Source organism: Lithobates pipiens, unplaced genomic scaffold (assembly GCF_037356315.1).
Source record: "Lithobates pipiens isolate NorthernLeopardFrog02 unplaced genomic scaffold, aLitPip1_a1.2 Scaffold_37, whole genome shotgun sequence".
Classification (NCBI taxonomy): domain Eukaryota; kingdom Metazoa; phylum Chordata; class Amphibia; order Anura; family Ranidae; genus Lithobates; species Lithobates pipiens.
Window position 1 is genome coordinate 20569053 of NW_027507825.1, and position 25422 is coordinate 20594474.

Consider the following 25422-nt stretch of genomic DNA (forward strand, 5'->3'; position numbering starts at 1 on the left):
AAAGGGTACTTGTAAATAGGCATCTGCTCCCCCTCCCCACTAAAGGTGCCAAATGTGGCACTGGAGGGGGGGGGGGGGGTCAGTCAGATAAGCGGAAGTTCCATTTTTGGTTGGAACTCAGATTTAGCAGTGAAAGGCTGTGCAGGGGGCGGAGGGCGTGTCAGCAGAAATATGATTATTTCAAGACAGGCACAGTTCTCCCAGCACAGCCAGAAAACTAACCACGTTGGAATGGCTGTACCCTCATGCTTAGTGTGGTCAGTTTTTAATAAGAAAGCAGAAGGGAATGATAGGAACACCAGGGATTTCACACAAAAGGAAGCAATACAAAGAAAACAGGATACATTTTCATACAAGTACATGGCACAGCAGGCACATATCAGGAATAGGAAATGTTGGGGTAACATTCTTTCAGGAAAAAAATAAAATGCACTTTACCCCCCCACCACCCCAAAAAAATAAAAATAAAAAGGCTCACGCACATGTAAATGCCAACGAACAAAAGAAGGATTGTGCTCCACACATTATTTATCACCACACCAGGTGATCACCGGGCTATCATTTTAAAGTAATTCTAAACTAATGACATTTGGACAGTATTATATACTGAAGTTTGTTGCCGTTTCACAGAGTTTGACACGTTGGGTATCTATTTACTTAACGCAACCTCATCTTTTACTATAATATAGTACAATATATTGCATTTGTGTGCTCTAAAATCAACTTCAGAGGAATTTATTACTGGAAATATGCATTTGATTATCCAACTACAATACCGGGCACTTTCGCCTCCCTTCCTTCCCAGACCATTTTTTCAGCTTTCAGCGCTCTCGCTCTTTCAATGACAATTGCCTGTCATGCTACACTGTATCCAATTTGTTCGCACAAATAGAGCTTTCTTTTGGTGGTATTTATTCACGACTCCGTTTTTTTGCTTCTTTCCATTTTAAAAGAAATCCAATAAAATCGAATTTTGACATAAATTTAAGCCAAAATTTATTCTGCTACATGTTTTTGGTAAAAAAAAAAAAAAATTCTGTTAGGTGTCCAGGTATACCCCACTTTTAAGTACACAATGGGGTTTATTTACTAAAGCTGGAAAGTGTAAAATCAGGCTCACTTCTGCATAGAACACAATGAGCTTCTAACCCCAGCGCTTTCAATTAAGCTTTTGGTAATAAAACCTGGAAGCTCATTGGTTTCTGTGCAGAAGTGAGCCTGATTTGGCACTTTCCAGCTTAAGACCCCTTTCACACCATGGCGTTTTGCAGGCACTATAGCATTAGAAATAGCGTCTGCAATCCGCCCTAAAGAAGCTGCACCATTGTCTGTAGTGTGAAAGCCCCGAGGGCTTTCACACTACAGCGGTGCGCTGGCAGGACGTCAGGGAAAAGTCCTGCCAGCAGCTTCTTTTGGAGCGGTGAAGGAGCGGTGTGTTTACCGCTCCTCCACCGCTGCTCCCCATTGAAATCAATGGGGCAGCGCTGTAATACCGCCGGCAAAACGCCGCTATTGCGGCGTATTGCCAGCGGTTTTAACCCTTTCTCGGCCGCTAGCGGGGGTAAAAGCGCTAGCGGCCGGAATGCGCCGCAAATCCGGCGGTAAAACGCCGCTTTTAGCGGCGTTTTACCGCCGACGCAATGGGCGGTGTGGTGTGAAAGGGGTCTTAGTAAATAAATCTCATTGTGTACTTAAAAGTGGGGTATGCCTGTATAATAATTGGTATGTGTGATAACGGACATATGTACGAAAATGATCATGTACAGATGTGCGCAGGTGATCACAGACCTATGTGTGCAGATAATCATTGGGACATGTGATTTTAGTGGGACATATGTGGGGGACATTTTTTTTAGGGACCTGTGTGTTTACACTAGGTTGGTGATCAGTGAGTAAAAAGCTGTAAAAAAACAGCTCATACTCACTGATCACCAGCCGGCTGCAGCGATTGCTCTCTTCTCCTCACTGACAACTTCCGCGTGAGGAGAGGACAGCCAATTGCCTAGCAAGCGGCTCTGTGTTTACATCACATGACGGCTGTGATTGGACACGGCCGTCATGTGATCAGGAGGGCCAATCACAGAGCCTTCCTGTCGATCGGAGATGCGCCGTGTCCGGGTGACACGAGCGCATCAGGATCGCGCCGTTGCGTGGGCACGCGATCCCCCCCTCCTTTTGAGGGATATTCCTGAACGTCCACTTAGAAGGAGAGAGTGCCCACCTGCCCGTTTATATACATTGGCCGGGTGGGAAGTGGTTAAATGTTACTCCAATATTATGTGACATAAAAAAATTGGAACTATCATCATTTTCTTTTCCAGGGTCTCTGCTTTCAGAAAATATATCATGTTTTAGGGGTCTAAAAACGGTTTGTTTTGAGGCCTAAAAGATGCAATGAACATGCGTACAAAAAAATAAAAAACAGCTCTGGCAGCAAAAGGGTTCCAGCAAATACTTCCCCCACTCCTACCAGTCATAATCTGCCTGCAATGCACAGATGAGCATAAAAAAGACCCAATATCGATTTACTAAAAGCAAAGTGCACTCACTTACAGAGCTTAGTAAATGAAATAAAGCTTCACTTTGCAAAGAATACTCAAACATGGTTGGATGATAGAAACCAGCAGAGCTTCCCCTCATTTCAGAAATTCCCCTTACATTTAGAGCAAATGCACTTGAAATGCGCAGTATTTTTGCCTTTAGTAAATCAACCTCCCTGGGTCTGGAAAAAAGGTATGTAATGAATATGATTTTTATTTTTATTTTATTTCATTATCACGTCAATAGTGAAATTGTTTTTTAAATGTACCGTATTTATCGGAGTATAACACGCACCCCAAGTTTAGGAGGGAATTTAAAAGAAAAAAAAAACTTTTAGGAGGGAAGTTTAAGGAAAAAAAACCAAAAAAAACGTTAAAATGCCCATCAATGCAGCCTTATTAGTCATTTGCAGCCTTGTTAGTGTGTTTGCCGTTTAAAAATGGCGCCGCCAAGATACAGAGTGGATGTCTTGTGTATCTCGGCGGCGCTCGGTAGTTCTTGGCAGCCTTCGGGTATTTTCGGCCGCAATCGGCCGTTCTCGGCTATTTTCGGCCGTTCTCGGCTATTTTCGGACTTCTTGGCTGTTTTTGGCTTTCCGAAAGCCGTCAAGAATGGCCGAAGATAGTGGCAGAAGGGGGATAGAAGCAGCGGGGGATGTGCGTATAACACGCACCCCTGATTTCCCCCCGATTTTAGGGGGAAAAAAGTGCGTCTTATACGCCGATAACTACAGGGTACCCCTAGCTATCAGCCTGGAGTTCCGTTTTTAATATTTCCAACAGGAATAGGTATAAAGAGAAAATCCTTTTTAATAAACAATGGGGGTTATTTACCAAAGGCAAATTCATTTTGCACTACAAGTGCAAAGTGCATATGAAAAATTGCACTGAAAGTGCACTTGCAAGTGCAGTCGCTGTGGATCCGAGGGGGACATGCAAGGAAAATAAACGCCATTTTAGCTTGCACATAATTGGATGATAAAATCAGCAGAGCTTCCCCTCATTTCAGCTCTACCCCTTAGATGTACAGCGACTGCACTTCCACTGCCATTTCAAGTGGATTTGCCTTTTCGTTAATAACCTCCAATATCTTGAATTGGATTGTAATGAAGACCTCTAAGTGGACTTGAAAAATCGTCAGAATTCTTATTGCATTGCATACATTAAGTCAATCCATGACAACACAGAATGGCGGCTTTATACTAAAAGAATGCCTTTTTTTAAAACAGCACTTTTTATTTCCTGGAGTAAAACAAGGAGGTCCAGTGTGTCTTTGTTTCAGCATGTTTACTTGCTAATGCAATTTTCATGCTGAGCTATGTGGCTATGAAAGAGCCATCCTCCTATCTTGGTATAGCACACACTATCTTTGCCACTGGCATTTTCTACTTACAGTAGATCTTCACTTTAAATGACATGTCCTTTAAAGCTGGACTCCAGTTATTATTATTCACGATTTATATAGCGCCAATAGTTTACACAGCTCTTTACAATGTATAGTGGGGACAACACAATTACAGTACAATACAAAAGGTACAGGAGGGCCCGGCTCGTAGAGCTTACATTCTAAAGGGAGGGGGTGGTGGTACAAAAGGTAATAGCTGCAGAGAATGATTTGATGGGGCGGCTCGGGGACAGTTAGGTGGGTGTGGGATAGGCTTCCCTGAATAAATGAGTTTTCAGGGAACTCCTAAAGGTGGACAGGGTAGGGGCTGAGCAGACAGACTGGGGCAGGGAGTTCCAAGGATGGGAGAGGCTCTGGAGAAGTCTTGAAGGGGAGCATGGGAGGAGGCAAAAAGGGAGCTAGAAAGCAGGAGGTCCTGGGAGGAGCGGAGGGGGACTTGGGCGATATCTGCAGATGAGGTTGGTGATGTAGATGGGGGCGATGTTGTGGATGGGTTTGTATGTTATGGTTAGCATTTTGAATTTTACGCGGTGGGGTAGGGGGAAGTCGGTGAAGGGATTGGCAGAGAGGGGCAGCAGTCACGGAGCGATTAGTGAGGTGTATTATTCCAGTTATGATCTTTAGTGCTTACTTACATGTATCCCATAACCCAGAGCCACGTGGTGTTGACTTCCCGGTTGCCCATCCTTTGTCCACCGTCCAGACCTGCGATGCACCCCAGCTGCCCTTGCCATTTGGGGCAAGGACGGGTTTAGCCACATAGCATCAGCGCCATGCTTCCTGTGCCAGACGTGGCGTCACAGCTGTGGCGCCTACATGCTGACAGGTGGTTTACCATCGGCGTTTCCTCCATGAGGGAGCTTAGCTGGTGCCAATCGCCTGACCGGCTGTTACCGATTGGGTGATGATGCACTCCCTCATAAGTGTGCCGCGTCACATTGAGGGTAATTTCCATGCACGACTGATGGGGGGTAGACATTTACCCACTCTGTGCTTGTTTTTTCTGGGCCCACTTGGTGGCAAATTTTTCTACCATGGACACTACAGCAACTATAATGTAATGGGCTCTGGGAAAATACTCACTCCCTTTCTTTGTTTATACACAGCATCTCAAAGTAAGTACACCCCTCACATTTTTGTATATCTTTTCATGTGACAACACTGAAGACATGCCACTTGTCTACAATGTAAAGTAGTGAGTGTACAGCTTGTATAACAGTGTAAATTTGCCGTCCCCTCAAAATAACTCAACACACAGCCATTAATGTCTAAACCGCTGACAACATAAGTGAGTACACGGTCGTGTTTTTTGGTCAGGCAACGCACTGACACATTTGCAGCCATTGTGCTATATTGCTGGGTGTTGAGTGTGCCCCTGTAACTTTAACCCCTTCCCGCACGGCCTATAGCAGAATGACAGGAGGCGCACATCGCGGGAATCGGTGGTGCGGTGTGTCAGTCTGAGGCTCTTTACCACGTGATCAGCCGTGTCCAATCACATAACAATACCGCATAACGACTACATGAAAGACGTTTGTTTGAAATCTTTGCACATTTAAAAATAAAAAACGAAAAAAAAAATCCCCATGTACATAAGTGTTCACAGCCTTTGCTCAATACTTTGTTGATGGACCTTTGGCACCAATTACAGCCTAAAGCCTTTTTTGAGTACGATGCTACAAGCTTGGTTCTCCTATTTTTGAGCAGCTTCTCCCATTCTTCTTTACAAGACCTTTCAAGCACCATCAGGTTGGTTGGTTGGGGACCATCGGTGCACAGACATTTTCAGATCTCTCCAGAGATGTTCGATCGGATTAAAGTCTGGGCTCTGGTTGGGCCACTCAAGGACAGCCACAGAGGTGTCACATAGCCACTCCTTTGGTTGTTGTCCTTTTGAAAGATGAATCTTTGCCCCGGTCTGAGGTCCAGAGCCCTCTGGAGTATGTTTTCATCAATGATGTCTCTGTACATTGCTACACTCATATTTCCCTCGATCCTGACTAGTCTCCAAGTTCCTGCCGCTGAAAAACATCCCCACAGTATGATGCTGCCACCACCATGCTTCACTATAGGGATGGTATTGGCCAGGTGATGAGCGGTGCCTAGTTTCCCCCAAATATGATGTTTGCCATTCAGACAGAGAGTTCAATCTTTGTTTCATCAGACCAGAGAATTTTGTTTCTCATGGTCTGAGAGTCCTTCAGGTGCCCTTTGGCAAACACAAGGCGGCCTGTCCTATGCCTTTTACTGAGGAGTGGCTTCTGTCTGGCCACTCTACCATACGGGCCTGATTGGTGGAGTGCTGCAGAGATGGTTCTCCTCTCTCCACAGAGAAACCCTGGAGCTCTGTCAGAGTGACCATCGGGTTCATGGTCACCTCCCCGACTAAGGCTCCCCTCAGTTTGGTGGGGCGGCACACTCTAGGAGTCCTGGTGGTTCCAAACTTCATCTATTTATGGATGACAGAGGCCACTGTGCTCATTGGGCCCTTTAATTCTGCAGAAATTTTTCTGTAGCTCCCCCCAGATCTGTGCCTCGATACAATCCTGTCTCAGGGGTCTACAGACAATTCCTTGGACGTCATGGCTTGGTTTGTGCTCTGACATGCACTGTTAACTGTGGGACCTTCTATAGACAGGTGTGTGCCTTTCCAAATCATGTCCAATCAACTGAATTTATCAATCAAGTTGTCGAAAAAAACCTCAAGGATGATCAGTGGAAACAGGATGCACCTGAGCTCAATTTTGAGTGTCATGGCAAAGGCTGTGAATACTTATATACATAGGATTTTATATATATATATTTTTTTATTTATAATAAATTTGCAAAGATTTCAAACAAACTTCTTTCACATTGTTATTATGGGGTATTGTTTGTAGAATTTTGAGAAAAATAATGAATTTAATCTATTTTGGAATAAGGCTGTAAAATAACAAAATGTGGAAAAAGTGAAGCGCTGTGAATACTTTCCAGATGCACTGTATGTGACATTATCTGGGATGGACGCGGGGGGGGGGGGGGGGGGGACAGTGTGTCACTAGAGGACTGAGAATAGCTGCCCCTGGATAAGGAGGAAGTCAGTACGTTAGTGTGCCAAGCAGTATCCCCCACGGTATTCCCTGCAGTATGTCATACAGTGCCTTGCGAAAGTATTCGGCCCCCTTGAACTTTTCAACCTTTTGCCACATTTCAGGCTTCAAACATAAAGATATAAAATTTTAATTTTTTGTGAAAAATCACCAACAAGTGGGACACAATTGTGAAGTGGAACGAAATCTATTGGATAATTTAAACTTTTTTAGCAAATAAACTGAAAAGTGGTGCGTGCAAAATGATTCGGCCCCTTTACTTTCAGTGCAGCAAACTCACTCCAGAAGTTCAGCGAGGATCTCTGAATGATCCAATGTTGTCCTAAATGACTGATGGTGATAAATAGAATCCACCTGTGTGTAATCAAGTCTCTGTATAAATGCACCTGCTCTGTGATAGTCTCAGGGTTCTGTTGAAAGCGCAGAGAGCATCATGAAGACCAAGGAACACACCAGGCAGGTCCGTAATACTGTTGTGGAGAAGTTTAAAGCCGGATTTGGATACAAAAAGATTTCCCAAGCTATAAACATCCCAAGGAGCACTGTGCAAGCGATCATTTTGAAATGGAAGGAGTATCAGACCACTGCAAATCTACCAAGACCTGGCCGTCCCTCTAAACTTTCAGCTCAGACAAGGAGAAGACTGATCAGAGATACAGCCAAGAGGCCCATGATCACTCTGGATGAACTGCAGAGAACTACAGCTGAGGTGGGAGAGTCTGTCCATAGGATCATGTTGTCGGAAAATTTTATAGCCCAGCTCTAAAACTTTGTCGGTCGGATATTCCGACGGAAACAGCCCGATGGAGCCCCCACATGGTCGGATTATCCGACAACATGGTCCAATCGGACAATTTCCGTCGGAATGTCCGACCGTGTGTACAAGGGCTTACAGAGAAGGTCTAGGGCTAGAATTATTGCTCTCACTCTACCGATAATGGCGATAACTCACATGTGTGGTTTGACCGCTGTTTTCATATGCGGGCGCTACTCACGTATGCGCTTGCTTCTGTGCGTGAGCACGTCGGGACAAGGCATTTAAAAAAAAAAAAAACATTTTTTCTTATTTATTTTACTTGATTTTATTTATTTTTACACTTAAAAAAAATTAAAAAATAAATGGATCACTTTTATTCCTATTACAAGGAATTGTAATAGAAAAAAAGCATGTCAGGTCCTCTTAAATATGAGATCAAAAGGTCCTCAGATCTCATATTTGGACTAAAATGCAAAAAAAAAAAATTAAATAATGTCATTTGAAAAAATGACATTGAAAAAAACAAAAAAAAGTACCTTTAAGCCCTTGTACACACGGTCGGACATTCTGACAACCAAATCCGTTGGATTTTGTCCGAAATTGTTGCATACACACGGACGGACAAAGTTGTCGGAAAATCCGATTGTACATAACGTGATGACGTTATTTCGTTACGACGGGACTACGTTCAGGCTAGTAGCCAATAGCTTTGGTCTAGGTATTTGATCTGAGCATGCGTGGCACTTTGTCCATCGGAGTAGGCTACACATGATCGGAGTATGTCCGATCGGATCATGTTGTCGGAAAATTGTATAGACAAGTTGGAAAACTTGGTCCATCGTATATTCGGACGGACACAGTCCGATGGAGACCACACACAGTCAGATTATCCGACAAAACGGTCCGATCGGACACATTCCGTCGGAATCTCCGACCGTGTGTACAAGGGCTTAGAGGTATGGGCAGAAGTGACATTTTAACGTCACTTCCGCCCTCCTATGAGAGACAAGTGGGGGGCCATCTTAGCCTCGCTCGTCTCCATACCCAGCAGATGAAAGGAGCCGTTCGCCATCCGCCGCTACCGACGGCTCCGGTAAGCGGCGGAGGGCGCGGGAGAGCAGTGGGAAGGGGGGGTGGCACCTCTCCCGCCGCCGATAACGGTGATCTTGCGGCGAACCCGCCGTGGAGACCGTTATCGTACACAGGACCGCCTCCTGTAACGAGGGATATCTCTGTTGTGGCAGCAGCTGCTGCCGTTAACAAGATATCCCTCTTCAAAGTACCGACGTATATGTACAGGAGGCCGTCCTTAAAGGGGTTGTAAAGTAAAATTTTTTATTTTTTTAAAATAACAAACATGTCATACTTACCTCCACTGTGCAGCTCGTTTTGCACAGAGTGGCCCCGAACCTGCTCTTCTGGGGTCCCTCGGCGGCTGTCTCAGCTTCCTCCCGCAGGTGCTTCTCACGTTAATGCGAGCTCCCTCGCATTGGTGAGAAGCACTGCGGGCGCGCTCCCGTGATACAGCCGGCGGCTATAGCCGCTTGCTGTATCACAAGGCCCCGCCCCCCGGCGCGCTGCGTCATTGGATGTGATTGACAGCAGCGCGAGCCAATGGCTGCGCTGCTTTCAATCCATCCACTCCAGCCAATCAGCGGCCAGGCTGAGCGGCGAAGAGGACGGCGGGGGCGAGCGCGGGATTTTCGAGGGGTCAGGTAAGTAAAACGGGGGGACTGGGGGCGCCGGCAGTGTGAGATGTTTTTTCACCTTAATGCATAGAATGCATTAAGGTGAAAAAACATTTACCTTTACAACCCCTTTAAGTAGTTAAGTAGACAGGGTGGAGGAAAACCAGGAAGCAGGCAAGAGCTGAACAAGGGTCAGACACAGAGTATAATCTAAGCAAAAACTTTTCAGACATTACCTGATATCTAGTTTCAATGACATTTCCTATTCTTCAATCTGTACTTTAACCTCAGCAAACATGTCATTGTCTGTGAACCTTACCAATATGTGCGACATCCAAAGGGCTAGACCACGTACTTCTGACTTCCCAGAACAACCACGTCACAAAAAGCCATTAAAACGCCTGGAATAAAAAAAAAAAAAATAAGAAAAAAAAAAAAAAAAACACATATAATGAAGCAAACTGTAACCAAACATGTGGAGGAAAACGTAAACAAAGTAAACCTACCACAACCCTATAGAACCCTACAAAAAATAATTAGAGAGGTTATTTTCAATGACAGGTACGTGTCAAAGAACAGAACTTGTAAGCAGCTGAAAGCGATTGCAAGACCCCTTTCACACCACACCGCACATAGCGTGGGCGGTAAAACGCCGCTATTTTTAGCGGCGTTTTACCGTCAGATTTGCGGCGCATTTCAGCCGCTAGCGGGGAGCTTTTACCCCCCGCTAGCGGCCCGAGAAAGGGCTAAAACTGCCGGCAATACGCTACAATAGCAGCGTTTTGCCGGCGGTATTACAGCGCTGCCCCATTGATTTCAATGGGGAGCAACGATGGAGGAGCGGTAAACACACCACTCCAAAGAAGCTGCTGGCAGGACATTTCCCTGACGTCCTGCCAGCGCACCGCTGTAGTGTGAAAGCCCTCGGGGCTTTCACACTACAAACAATGGTGCAGCTTTTTTAGGGCGGATTGCAGGCGCTATTTCTAATGCTATAGAGCCTGCAAAACGCCCTCAGTGTGAAAGGGGTCTAAAGGTTTCATTTTTTTTTTTAAACAACATGTTATACTTCCTTGCTCTGTGAAATGGTTTTGCATGAAGCTGCCCCAATCCTCCTCTTCTGGGGGTCCCCCACTGGTGCTCCTCCTCTCCTCTGAGTGCCCCAATAGCAAGCTGCATCCTATGGGGGGCACTCATGTGGGTTTGGCCCAAGCTGCACTCTGTGTGTGTGTCTATTGATACACACAGTGCAGATTACCCCTGCCACCCGCTCTCTGCTCACAGGAATAGACATAGGAAGGTTTTTCTTATACCATAATGCAGATAATGCATTAAAGTAATATTAAAGATTCAGTTTTGTTTTATTAAAAAAACAAAAAGAAAAAAAAACAAACATGTTATACTTAATGGCTCCCTGCTGCTGTCTCAACCAATGAGGAGGAAGAGACAGGGGAGAGCTGCTGCTCTCGTGCACAGCGCTGGATTGTGATGGGCCTCAGGTAAGTATCAGGGAGGCTGGGTTTCTTACCTCAATGCATGAATATAAAAAATAAAAAACCTTGAGCCTTTACAACCACTTTAAGGTAAAAAAAAAATAAAAAAAAACATTTTACCGTTACAAGCAATTTAAATCTACCTTGGTTCCACCCCTCCCACTTTCCAAGCCAACTTATTAAACCTTTAACCACTTGCTTACTGGGAAACTAAACCCCCCTCCTGCCCAGACCAATTTTCAGCTTTTAGTGCTGTTGCTCTTCTATGAAAAATGCGCGGTCATACATTACTGTACATTTTTAGCATTATTTCCCCACAAATAGAACTTTCTTTTGGTGATATTTTCTCACCTCTGGTTTATTTTTTATATTTTGTTAAACAAATAAAAAAAAAAAAAAAATATATATATATATATATATATATATATATATATATATATATATATATATATCAGTGAAGGAGAAAACATTCATAAGAGAAACAAAGTAAAAACTTTTTTTTTTAAACATTGGCATTTTTTTAATTTGTTTAGCAAAAAATAAAAAAAAACAGTGGTGATTAACCACTTAAGCCCCGGACCATTTTCCAGCTAAAGGATCAAGCCCCTTTTTTGTGATTCGGCACTGCGTCGCTTTAACTGACAATTGTGCGGTCGTGCGACGTGGCTACCAAACAAAATCGGCGTCCTTTTTTTCCCACAAATAGAGCTTTCTTTTGGTGGTATTTGATCACCTCTGCGGTTTTTAATTTTTTGCGCTATAAACAAAAATAGAGCGACAATTTTGAAAAAAATTCAATATTTTTTTACTTTTTGCTATAATAAATATCCCCAAAAAATAAAAAAAATTTCCTTAGTTTAGGCTGATACGTATTCTACATATTTTTGGTAAAAAAATAAAAATAAAATAAATCACAATAAGCGTGTATTGATTGGTTTGCGCAAAAGTTATAGAGTCTACAAAATAGGGGATAGTTTTATGGCATTTTTATTAATATTTTTTTTTTACTAGTAAAGCCGACGATCAGCGATTTTTATTGTGACTGCGACATTATGGCAGACACATCGGACAATTTTGACACATTTTTGGGACCATTGGCATTAATACAGCGATCAGTCCGATTAAAAATGCACCGATTACTGTAAAAGTGTCACTGGCAGTGAAGGGGTTAACCACTAGGGGGCAATGTAGGGGTTAAGTGTGTGTGTTTTTTTACTGTAGGGGGCGTGGCTTGGCATGTGACATCACTGATCGTCTTTCCCTATGACAGAGAACAGACGATCAGTGACAGGCTCAGTAGGAAGCACGTGGTTTACACTTACCTCTCCCCGTTCTTAAGCTCTGTGACCCGATCGCGGAATACGGCCGGCGATCGGGTCCGCGGATCCCGCGGCCACAGTGCTCAGGACCGCGTCGCGAGTGCGCCGTGGGCGGCGGTGCACACGCGACCCACAGCTGGGCTCTTAAAGGGCAACTTACCTGTACGTGCCTGTGCCCAGCCGTGCCATTCTGCTGACGTATATCGGCGTGAGGCAGTCCTTAAGTGGTTAAATACCACCAAAAGAAAGCACAGTTGTCATTCAAAGTGCAACAGCGCTGAAAGCTGAAAATTGGTCTGGGCAGGAAGGGGGTGAAAGTGCCCGGTATTGAAGCGGTTAAAGTGGAACTAAACCCTACTATCCTTTTCAGCCAAGGAAGTTTGATCTATAACTGCCATAGTGCTGCACATGTGATCAGTTATGACACCGGCTATTTGATAGCTTAAAGTGGTTGTAAACCCCTTACAACACACTTTGACCTACAGGTAAGCTTACCTGTAGGTCCAAGAAATATCTCCTAAACTTACACGGTTTAGGAGATATTTGCCAAAAGACAGGCCCCGCTGTCTACAGCGCATGCACCGTAGACAGCAGCGCGCAGGTGCACTGAGCGCGGCACCCGTCAACGGCGATATGCCACGCGTGGCGGCTCCCGTTCGCATGCGCGGGAGTGACGTCATCCCGGCTTCGCCAAATGACAGCGACGGAGCAGCAAGACCCACCAAGAAGATGGATGCGGCGGACTACAGGGGACAGCGGTGACATCGCTGGCTCCTGTGTCAGGTAAGTGACACATAATGGACTACTATGCAATGCGATGCGATGCGATGCATAGCAGTCCATTATGCTTTACCTTTGCAGGGAATGAAAGAGGAAGTAAACTCATCAGGGTTTACTTCCTCTTTAATAGTTTGATTGAGATCACAAGCAAATGTGACAGTTAGCATTCCCAGCATGCCTGAAATGTAACTTTTTTTTTTAAAACGATTAAATCGATGGGTTTAGTTCCACTGAAGAAGAAGGGGGTTTGTAAAAGACAGGCTGGGCTCACTAGAAATAAGCAGAATGACTGAGTAACCTTCTGCCCTGAAAAGGACTGTTGGTCCTGGACCGAGGAGGAAATCATACTGAAACATGGAGAGGGTAAGTGTAGAATGACAGGAGCGGGTGGGGTAAACTAAAATGTAAAAAAAAAAAAATAAAATAAAAAAAAAATAAAAAAAAAATCCTAGAGTTCTACTTTGAAGGGTTACCAAAAACAACCTATGCAGGCAAGGGGCAACTGTAGATAAAAACCATTCTGTGCAGCGCTGACTAAAGTTAAAGCGGAAGTAAACCCATCGATTTGACAGTTTCAAAAAACAGTTACATTCCCGGCATGCTGGATATGCCATTTGTCACATTGGCTGTGCTCACACCCGAACTGTCAAAGCATCCAATGGCTGGGGCCATAACGGATCACATGTGCAGCACCATGGCAGTTGAAGATTAAACAGAGGCCAAAATGGCAGCTTCCTTGGCTGAAAACGATAGGGGGGTTTACTTCCACTTTAAATATTGCCTGGCTAAAGAAACACCCATAGATGGCATCATCCCAACCTGCCTTGTTGCTAGGACGTTGCTAAGACACTCGCGGTGATTATTCTACTTTGGTTAGAGCTGCATAGGGGAACTTTGATAGACCGATCACCCATCCCAGGATTGGACGGGTGATCTGTCTATCAAAGTGCCCGGACAAGGGGGAGGGGCTGTATGTGACGGCGTGCGACGGGGAACACACAGCTATTAGAAATTAAAGCTGTGATGTTCTCGGAATTCTAATTTACCGGGCAGCAGAGGCGGCTCTCTTCCCAACGCTGGCTGCGCTACCGGGGGGCAACACTGGCTGCGCTACCGGGGGGCAACACTGGCTGCGCTCATCTCTTTTATCATCATGTCTGCAGTCTCTGACCACCTCCTGTACCATGTCCCCAAATGGCCCGGTCATTAACCACTTGGGATCCGCACTATTGCCGAATGACGGCATTAGCGCGGACCTAGATTGCCGGGACTACGTCTATTGACGTCGTCCCGGTTACGAGCGGCCTGCGCGCCCCCTGAGGGGCGCGCGCGGCGCGCTCTGTGATCGGCGAGTCCGTGAGACTCGCCTGATCACCGATCCGTGTAAGGGGTCGATCCCGACCCCTTATCACGTGATCAGCTGTCAGCCAATGACAGCTGATCATGTGATAAAACGGAGCCGGTAATCGGCTAGTATTCCTCCTCGCGCTGACAGCGCGAGGAGAAAAAAAAAAAAGCCGATCGCCGGCGGCCGTGTTCGGGACATCAGTCCCGATCACGGCCAGCAATTCAAGCGGACACCTGCCCCCTGCCAGTGCCCACCTGCCACCCGCAGTGCCATCCTGAAATAAAGTAAGTGCCCCCCTGTCAGTGCCACCCAGCAGTGCCCATAGTGCCCACAGTGCCACCCAGCAGTGCCCACAGTGCCACCCAGCAGTGCCCACAGTGCCACCCAGCAGTGCCACCCACAGTGCCACCCAAAATCTGCCTCAAAGGTGCTGCACCCCAGTGCCGCCCATCAGTGCCCAGCAGTGCCGCCCATCAGTGCCCAGCAGTGCCGCCCATCAGTGCCACCTATCAGAGCCACCTATCAGTGCCACCTATCAGTGCCCATCAGTCCCATCTATCTGTGGTACCTATCAGTGCCCATCCGTGCCACCCATCCGTGCCATCTTATCTGTGCCCATCTTTGCCCATCAGTGCCGCCTTATCTGTGCCCATCGGTGCCGCCTTATCTGTGCCTATTAGTGCCGCCTTAACTATGCCTATCAGTGCCCACCAGTGCAGCCTATCAGTGCCCACCAATGCAGCCCATCAGTGCCCACCAATGCAGCCCATCAGTGCCCACCAATGCAGCCCATCAGTGCCCACCAATGCAGCCCATCAGTGCCCACCAATGCAGCCCATCAGTGCCCACCAATGCAGCCCATCAGTGCCCACCAATGCAGCCCATCAGTGCCCACCAATGCAGCCCATCAGTGCCCACCAATGCAGCCCATCAGTGCCCACCAATGCAGCCCATCAGTGCCCACCAATGCAGCCCATCAGTGCCGCCTAATCAGCGCACTTCAATGAAGGAGAAAAATGACCCGTTTGCAAAATTTTATAACAAACTATTAAAACATGATTTTTTTTTTTTTTTTTTTTTGCATCTTTTTTTGTTTGTTTAGCAAAAAATAAAACTCCGAGCTGTAACTAAATACCACCAAAAGAAAGCTCTATTTGTGGGAAAAAAATGATAAAAATTTCATTTGGGTACAGTGTTGTATGCCCGCGCAATTGTCATTCAAAGTGTATCAGCGCTGAAAGCTGAAAATTGGTCTGGGACTGAGGGGGGTTTAAGTGCTCAGTAAGCAAGTGGTTAAGCAGCCAAATCTTCTGGGACTGAAACAGTTAAACGAAAGCAGATTTGAGGGTGAGAGAGAAATGTCTGGACTGGGAGCGGGGAAGGTGTGACAGGGCAATAAAAACCTGATGGAGGCTCTAACCCTCCCCCATTACTAATGAGAGAGCTTTTATAGCTGCCTGTGTCCTTATTGGAGGGATTTTCGCTCACTTCCTGTCCTGGTGACACCCGGAAATAAAAGAGGAAGTGAGGAGAAATCTCTCACAGGCAGAGGTGCCAACCCTTCACAATGACATGAAGCCAGATTGGCTATGCTTAGTAAATAGCCTTCAGCGAGCTTCCCAAAACACAGGGGCAGAGAGTCGGCCCGGTGAAGCTGTACTGTACCTACCTCACTCAGCATCCCTCCTCCTCCCCCAGCCGGGGTACCACTGACTACCAACAATGACAGCAGCCCCGCCCCTCCGTCACCGCAAACGTCCAATCAGCTCCCAGAAGAAAGGGGTGACGGGCGGCTGGCTTATCCAGTCACAGCCTTCCTCCCAGCGCCTTCAGCCAACGGCGGCGCGCCCTCCCTCCTCGGAGTTAAAAGGGGCGCTCCGTAAGTCGGACCTCCCCGCCCCCTCCGCCGCTGTCCAATAGGCGCCCGGGAAGGGGGCGGCGAACGAGCCGAGACAAAGAAGTGACGGGCGTCTGAGGGGGCCAGTCGCGCTGTCCCTTGCCGCTGGGCGGGGCCGCCGTCGTCCAATGGCCCCGCGGTGCTTCGCACGCGCCGGGGTGGGCGGGGCCCTGCCGGACGGAGCGACGGGGGGAGCGCCCAATGAGGGAGCTGGGCGGGGCGGGGGCCGGCCAATGGGCTGGCTGCGGAGTGCCTCAAATGGTCTGGGGGGCTCAGCTGATGTCTTCCAGCGGAGTTGTTTTGAACTGCAGAGGAGGCGAGTGCGGGGGGCACGGGGGGACATGACACCATGACAGGCGCGGACATCCCCTGGACCGTGGTGCTGGGGCTCACCGCCACCGTCACGGGGCTCTGCCTGCTGCTTTTCCTCTACGTCTACGGGCATCTGTGGCTGCTGCTGCGCTACAGGCAGAAGAGGTTCAGTTATCAGAGCGCCCTCCTCTTCCTGTGCCTGCTCTGGGCTGGCTGCAGGACCGTCCTCTTCTCCTTCTACCTGACCAACTGTGCCCAGGACAATCAGCTCTACCCATTCCCGCACTGGCTGCTCTACTACGCCCCCGTCTGCCTGCAGTTCTTCACCCTCTGCCTGCTCCACCTCTACTTCTCCCAGGTGAGTTCCCCTGCACTTCCTCCTCCCGCCTGCGGGGGGCGGGCTACCTCCCCATCGGAACGTGGGGGGCGACAAACAAATGGCTGCAGTTCCTCTCATCACCACCGGGGGCGCGGCTAGTAAAAAAAAAAAAAAAAAGTTCTGCTTCTTGTCAGTAGGTGGCGTGATATGTCATAGAAAAAAGAGTGCAATTCAAACACTTGGCTGAGTGTGGAAGGATGGGGGTGCCCCTTCTACTAATGATTAGGTGTGCAATTCTGCAAGTCTCAAAGTCCTACATTTTTTTTTTTCTATTATTATTATTATTATTATTATTATTATTATTATTCACAATTTTTATAGCGCCAACAGTTTATGCAGCGCTTTACAATGTATAGGAGGGGCAACACAAGTTACAGGACAGTCATATGGGGACAATTCACCACCTGGGCTGTAGAAGGTTTACATCTACACCCCCCCCCCCCACATCATCTACTTGCCCACCTTTTATTATGATCCAACATTGGGTCCCCCATAGCAGTGCATCTAAGGGTTGGTAGATAATATAATTTTTAGAGATATATATTACCAACCCTTAGATGCACTGCTATGCATCATTATATATTATGATGCATAGCAGTGCATCTAAAGGTTGGTAAAAAAGTGTGTGTGTGTGTGTGTGTGTATATACACTTTTTTTACCAACCTTTAGATGAACTGATAGAGATAGATATCTATATCAGTGCATCTAAAGGTTGGTAAAAAATTATATCATCTACCAACCCTTAGATGCACTGCTATGTATTATGATAAATAATAAATATATATTATGATGCAGTGCATCTAGGGGTTGGTAAAATATCTCTATATCTCTATATCCTTGTCAAAGTATGAAAAAAAGTTAAAGACCGCTACTTTGACCGCATCCAGAGAATAGCCATTCACAGCTTGATGATCACTCAGGTTGGACAGTCCTTTTCTCACAAGGTCTAGCAGCCAACAAGGTCTTTGTCAGACGTTGTTGCAGAACCCGTAGGGAATCTAAGCTGTAGAACACTTGTAGGATTCCTGGATCTTTCAGCCTGCTTGGCGATATCCACAAGACCGGATTCTCTCGGTTACTTCAGTCCTTCCAGGTTCTTGTTAAGAAAACCAACCCGTACGTGGTGTTCTTCTGAAGAGTCCTCCCCTGGAATGCTTGAAGTACTCTGGGTCTCTCCCGAACCGGAGACGTCACCCAATCACCTCATAATCCTCCTTCAGTTTCCTTGCCTCGGGCTAGCCAGCCCCGAAACATTGTCAGGTGGATCCGCACCCCAGGCCATAGCCTTCCTGGGGGCTGGTCAGGAGGACCAGGACCATGAAGTCGGCACATCATTCTGGACTGGAACTCTGAACCACGTGATGTCCGCATCTTAAATACCCTCTCCCAGAGGGCACAGCAAGAGCACCACTCCCACTGACCTGGCTCCGAAAAAGTAACTTAAGCCTTACGCGCCATAGTTCCACGCCCGCCACCCGAGACAGTGCCCCCTGTGGCCAGGCTGAACATCTCAGTCCAGGCAGGCTGATACAGGAGTCTAATTTGGGTAAATAGACCAGAACTAAACTGTAGTTTGGGTAAAATTTAATTTTGAAAAACAGAGTGTGTGTGTGTGTGTATAAATATTTTTTTTGGGGGGTGTGCTAGCTACTCCCATCTGCTTAGCTATTGCATTCACTTGCCACAAACCCTGCGTCCCTGTGGGGGGGGGGGGGGGGGGGTTTTGCCACTCTGCTCACTTATTGTTCCCATGGCAGTTCTTCTAGGGTGGTGAGTTATTAATATTATTATATAATTTTTTGTTTTCTCCTGAATTTCTTTACTAGCAGGTTTGTCTCTGCCATGCAGGGGCAACCTTGCTTTCCTGCATGCTATAACTCTGTGTACAAGTGTGTGTGTGTGTGTGTGTGTGTTAGATATTACTCATCTCCTTCTTCTCTTCCCCCCCCCCCCCCCCCAAAAAAGATCCTTGGTTAACCCTATGGCCTGCAGAGCCCTCTGATATGGACCTCAAACCAGGAAAGCCCATGCTCTGGGTTGGGGGGAGGGGGGGTGTTGTCAAAGGCCAGGTCATGGTCAACAGGTTGCTGATCAGCCATTCCAGAGTGCATGGAGCCGGTGCTGGTCATGGAGGGAGCAGGAGCCGGTGCTTTCTTTTGTAGTGCCGGCTCTTGTCCCATGCAACGTGATACCAACCAATGCACTTCGCTTGGGACCTTTTTCTAGCAGCTTGGAGAGCGATGCCAGTGTTCTGGCAGATAGTGTCCTACCATCATATAGTGTACGGGGCAGAAGAAGCTTCGGAAAATCTCCGAAGCTGAACAGCGCCTGCGCCGGGAGTGGAGGCGTTAGCCCCACCATCCAAGCGGACATAGGGTTGTGAAAATTAGAGGGCCCCTTGCGGGCGAGCTTCGCTCGCCACGCTTCGGGCTCAGCCTCGCTGCGCTTGGCTTTTTTATTCCTACTCTCGTTCATCCTAGGCTATTTTCGGAATCTGTGTTGCTGTGTACTGCGCATGCGCAGTACACAGCGGACGCTATCTGACGGGGTACCTTATATGATGGGACACTGGCAAAAGGTCAGTGTATTAAACCTCACTTACACTGCACTTTTCTTGCAATGGAAATATTGGCACTTATGAAAGATTATTGGGCTACTTTCAAAGTCTCAATATGGCAAAGCACAGCTGACCTGCAGGAAAGCAACAGGTGAGCTGCACCCGCAGTGCAGAAACTGTAGGGCGTCAGTGTGAAAGCAGACTTAAAGGGGGCTCAGTAAAATAAGGTGCCGTTTATATTTTTGATGGGGGGGGGGGGAGAGACAGTAAAACTCCATAGTTCATTGTGGTCTTCAACCAGTTGCCAAATCACTTAAGTGTCCCTCTCCCTTCAAAAGGTTGAGCACCACTGCTGCACCTCCTTTACCTCTTCCCCAAAAGTTTTTTTTTTTTTTTTCCAAAGATAAAATGACATCACTTTACATCAGTTTTTAGGACGTGATTTCAGCATTTAGCCTGTAGGGGACACTAGCTCCCTTTCAGAGTATAGGGATGATGTTTTGTTCTTTGGGTGGAAATAGGTGACATCATTTGCTTTGCACAGCACTGAGCTGCTTGGTGTGCTTGCTCATGCTGAGCTCCTGAGAAATGCAGTTCCTCCTGTTGCCTGTAGGGGGGCAAACAGCCTTCCAGGCCCAATGAATGGTGTTCAGTAGCCTCTTTGGAATCCCCTTTCTTACAAGGGCTCAGCTAGCTATAGGATGAGGCTAACCTTATTCACTTGGTAACATTGACCTGCGTGCAGATTTCTGCACCCTCCGATGAAAGGTTAGCCCCAAGCCAATAAAAATCCATTGTGCCGCTGAACGCGGAGTTGTTACTTCTGGAAAGGGCTAATCATTGGTTAATGCAGAGCTCTGCTGGGGGGTTCTTGCAGTCCCTCCATGAGTAAAAGGGGTGTTCTTGTGGTTGGTCCTCCCTTTTTGTGCTGCAATGGGTGACGTCCCCCATCCAGTGTCTGGGCCTCAGAAGCTGTAGAAAGCTTGTCTTTTAAAATTTGTATATTAATGTTCCTGTGATGGTCCAGGTAGGTTCCCTCTGAGGTTGCCCATTATCCTTTTGCACACTGCAGAGCTTATTACCGTCTTATTAGTCTGTGGCTGTTGGGCTCAGTCCCTGCAAGAGGCCATTGTGCTTTTTGGGGAAATGAAATCCACATCGGACATTAACACTGCAGATGTTTAACTTTTTGTGACGCTCGATCGCCTGCTTGCAGAGTGGTTCACCTTGAGTGCCATCAAGTTTGAGGGTGGGCAGGGGTGTCTGTTACGTGTGTGTGTGTGTGTGTGTGTTTTTATAGTTTTGTTTTATGTAACTGTGACCTACATTTTTGGGTTGACTTGTTATCTTTTGGCATATTGTGGGTCCCATTCACACCTAGGGCATGCATGAAAACGCACCTTGCCAAACTTCCCAGAATTCATAGTAAATAGATGCACTTGGCCCCTTCAACATTTTTTTTTTTTATAGTGCACAGATTTGAAGTGTGTGGGGTGTTTTTTATTCAGGCAACAATGTCATTTTCTGTAATCCTCACATTTAAAAAAAAAAAAATCGTATTTCATTCAAAAATAAAATAGGATAAAGTCAACTACAGAAAATGACGAGGAAAGAATATATATATATATATATATATATATATATATATATATATATATATATATATATATATATATATATATATATATATATATATATATATATATATATATATATATATATATATATATATATATATATATATATATATATATATATATATATATATATATATATAATATAATTTTTTTTTTTTTTTTTGCATGGAAAAAGAAAATGACTTAAAAGGGATATGCTACTTCCCTTTTTGTTCGAATGGGGGAAAAAAATTAAAAAAATGGATGTACACTTTTGCCATTTCCTGTAGTCCACCTCATTCATAGGGTTTTTTTTTTTTTTTTTTTTAACTTTTGTATGATTTGTTTAAAAAAAAAAAAAATATGCAATTTGTGTGTGTGGATATATGTGTGTGTATTATAAATGTACACTTTTTTTTTATTTTTTTTATTTTTTGTAGGCCACTTTAAGTGTTTTGGTTTTTTGTTTTCCTTTGTTCAGCAGTGGCTGAGCTTTACCTCCCTGGCACACCGGGAAGCTTATGAACACTTTAAAAAGCTGCCTGTTCTGCCTTTTTGATGGTCAAGAGACCTGAGGCTTTCTGCTGAGTAAAGAATGATAATAATTTATGGATCTAGTGTGGGGGTGTTTTCTTTCTTTCTTTCTTTGTCTTGTTTGTGCAGCAAGGGGTGACATCACTCTTGGCACTGCTGATTCATCGTTTGACCTGCAGGGGGCATGTTCCCTGCTGAGTAATAAGGATGATATCAGCTCATTGATCTGTTCTTGAAAGCGGTGTCATTGTGTAGCATTGATGACCTCCCCGGTTAACTCTCATCACCCCAGAGCTAATGGATGCATGATCATCCTGACCCCCACCCCCCCCCCCCCCCCTTTGCACCTGGTGGTGGTGGGGGGGCGGGGTTAGCATTCTAATTTTTATTTTTCTGTACGCTCTCCTCCTAACCAACAAAATGTTTGCAGTGACAGCTGCTGTGTCCCCTCTTTACTCTATGCTCCCTTTCTTGCTATTTTTTTTATTATTTATTTTTCTCTTGTATCGGTTTTGTTCCTGTTTTTAAAGGAGCATTCCACATATTGAGTGGACTGAATCGCCCCCTCGGCTTTGTGTTTAGGAGAGTCTGACTGTAACTGCTAAAGCATAAATAGGAAAACAAGTTGGTTGTGGTGTTTTTTTTATTTTTTTTTTTTTTATTATTAGAATAATGCAGTTTGTGCATGAACCCCTTGGAACAATGGGCCAGTTGTATTTCTGTTCTCCACAAGGAGATGCTTTTTTGATGGGGTGTTACTGTAGTTCGCTCTTCAGCTTGTTGAAGTGTGAAAAATGAGCATGAGATGCATGACCTCTGTTGGGTCCGCGTTGTTCAGGACTCGCATGTAAATCTCAGTGCTTGTTTGGATAGTGCAGTTGCTCTTTTAAAAAGCTTGAAGACCGCCTGACCCTTTTGTTGTCCACATGCAGCCTGATCAGAAGGGATCATATGACCTTGTTTTTCTGTAGCGCTGTCGGGTGACAGGGCAGATGTATTTAGGCTTATAATATAAGCTTTGTTAAATGCTTCTTAGTTGAGTTACAGGGGCGGACTGACCATTTGGCCACTTGGGCACCGCCCGAGGGCCCCGGGCCACTAGGTGGCCCCATCAGGGTTGCCAGCCTCAGTAAAACCAGGGACAGTATGTAAAAATCCGTTTTTATTTTTTTTTTATTTTTTTTTTACATCTGTCTCTGAAATGTCCCTTACCGACATCCTTTTGGTCTAAAAAAAAAAATAAATAAATAAAAAAAATAAAAAAAATCCTGAGATTATAGCTACCCCACCTCTCCAGTACCTTCTCAGCCAATGGAAACATGCCTGTGTATACTGTGTGGCCCCATAAGTTCTGATTGCCTGGGGGGCCCCATAATCTCCTATTGCCTGGGGGGCCCCGTGAGTTGTCTGTCTGCCCCTGTTGAGGTATAATATTTTTCTATAAATGGCTTACATTTTCAGGTATCCCTATCCATTTTCCTTCGTACAAGGTCCCTAGCCCTGAATTTTTTATATTTTTTTGGCTTCCTTCATTGAAATGTATAGACTTTTAGTCTTGGGCCACACTGGTCCCATTGCAATACATGTAAGTAGAGTTGGGCTGAATATTGGCTGTTCACCCCACCGGATGCCCTGCAATGCGCTGCACAATAGCTGGTTAAAGAGGAAGTAAACCCTGATGAGTTTACTTCCTTTCATTCCCTGCAAAGGTAAAGCATAATGCGATACTATGCATCGCATCGCAGTCCATTATGTGTCACTTACCTGACACAGGAGCCAGCGAAGTCACCGCTGTCCCCTGTAGTCCGGCGTGTCCATCTTCTCGGTGGGGTCTCGCTGTTTCATGACCCCTGTTATGGCCAGTAACTTGCATATATGCCTTTGAAATGGGCACTTTTTTTTTTTTTTTTTTTTTTTTTGTCTTTTTTTATTTATTTTTTCCTGACTCCCATGGACTTCAATGGGGTTTGCTGTTCAGGTTAGAACTTTCCCCTATTCCGGAGTTCTGCGGTGAACTGTACAGGGGTTGTTGGGCCCATCTCTAGGGTAATGTGAAAATTGTGGCATGGCTTGCATCTTTAGTAGCCAATACCAGATATCGGCACAAGTTAGGTTTTCTAAGGAATGCAAATTGTAAAATGCTTGAGTGGACCTGCTAATAAGAATATACAAGTTTGTGCTCAAGTTCACACATGAGCCCAGCACCTCCAGCCGCTGTCTTGGAACCTCGATAGATTGAAAGCAGCAGGAACCATTTACTCCCACTGCTGTCAGTCAAATCCACTGACACGGTAGATAGGTGCGGTGCAAAGTCCTGTCTGGCAATGGACACAGCAGCAGGACTTGGGAGAGCACACCTAGGTGCCCCCATGGAAAGAATCTTTCTCTGGGGGCAGGCGATGGTGCCAGAAGCGCTGCCAGGACACCCCAGGAAAGGAGACTTGGGGCTGCTCTGTGCAAAACGCTTGCACAGAGCAGGGAATGACATGTCAGTTTTGTGTGTGGGGGGGTGGTTTTATAATTTTGTTCTAATTAAAAAAAATAAACGGCCTAAACTGAAGAAACTTTTGTTTTTTTTCATTTGCATATTTGATACCAAAATATTTTTTTTTGCAGAAAAAAATGCAGCGGTGATCAAATGCCACCAAAAAAGCTCTATTTGGGTTGGGGGGGGGGGGGGGGGAGGACGTGAATTTTGTTTGCGCTCGTGCGACACTGTACCCAATTGTCAGATGCAGTGCCGTATCCCAAAAAATGGCCTGGTCATTAAAGGGGAAAATCTTCTGGTCTAAGTGGTTAAGGATCGTGATCTTTTGAAGCCATTTATCACATATGAGTTTGGATACTATTTACATCAAAATAACAAATGGCCCTGATCAAGTGTTTCACCCCCTAGAATGTTTTGCATTGATACAGATACACAAGGTGTTGCATGTGCACATACTAGTTTAACCGCTTCAGCCCCAGAAGATTTGGCTGTTCAATGACCAGGCCATTTCTTGTGATACAGCACTGCATCGCTTTAACTGACAATTGCGCGGTCATGTGATGTTGTACCCAAACAAAATATTTTTTTTTCTCCCCAACAAATAGCTTTATTTGATATTTGCAAATCTCTGCAGTTTGCGCTATAAACAAAGCGAAACTTTGAAAACTCAATATTGTACCTTTTTGCTATAATAAATATCCCCACATTTTTTAAAACAATTTTTATTTATTTTTTTCCTCAGTTTAGGCTGATATGTATTCTACGTATTTTTAGTAATAAAAAAATCGCAGTAAGCGCATATTGATTGGTTTGCCCAAAAGTTATAGCATCTACAAGATGGGGGGGGGGGAAAATTTATGACATATTTTTTATATATATATATATATAATATATATATATATATATATATATATATGCAACATGGCGGACAGATCGGCCATTTTTGGGATCAATGACAATTGTATAGCAATTAATGCTATAAAAATGCACTGATTTGTAACTGTCACTGGCAGGCAAGGGGTTAACACTAGGGGGTGATTTAAGGGGTTAACTGTGTTCCTGTGTGTTCTAGCTATAGGGGGAGGGGAGTGACTGGAGGAAATGACAGATCGTGGTTCCTAGCTATCTGCCTCTAATCTCAGAACAGATTTGTGTTTACACACCCGTCCCGTTCCACTTCTTGTGTCGGCGGTCATGTGCATCGGCACCCCCGCAGTGC

General features: G+C 45.6%; 2 protein-coding genes across 4 annotated transcripts in view; one reads left to right on the forward strand and one right to left on the reverse strand.

Annotated features, from left to right (window-relative positions):
* The window catches only part of TXNDC16 (thioredoxin domain containing 16), a 186532-nt gene extending 170283 nt beyond the window's left edge, over positions 1–16249 (reverse strand). Inside the window, exons 1-2 of one of the 2 annotated variants that reach the window (XM_077466803.1) lie at positions 16089–16249; positions 9799–9880 (exon numbers count right to left, since the gene is read on the reverse strand). The gene's annotated coding sequence lies outside the window, so the exon portion shown is untranslated. Of the gene's footprint in view, positions 1–9715; positions 9881–16088 lie in introns of both variants that reach the window. The other variant, XM_077466804.1, reaches the window with a different exon arrangement.
* Positions 16250–16562: 313 nt separating this feature from the next.
* The window catches only part of GPR137C (G protein-coupled receptor 137C), a 53009-nt gene continuing 44149 nt past the window's right edge, over positions 16563–25422 (forward strand). The window contains exon 1 of one of the 2 annotated variants that reach the window (XM_077466806.1): positions 16563–16986. In XM_077466806.1, coding sequence (XP_077322932.1) covers positions 16666–16986 — 321 coding nt within the window. In that variant the 5' untranslated portion in view covers positions 16563–16665. The remainder of the gene's footprint in view (positions 16987–25422) is intronic. The other variant, XM_077466805.1, reaches the window with a different exon arrangement.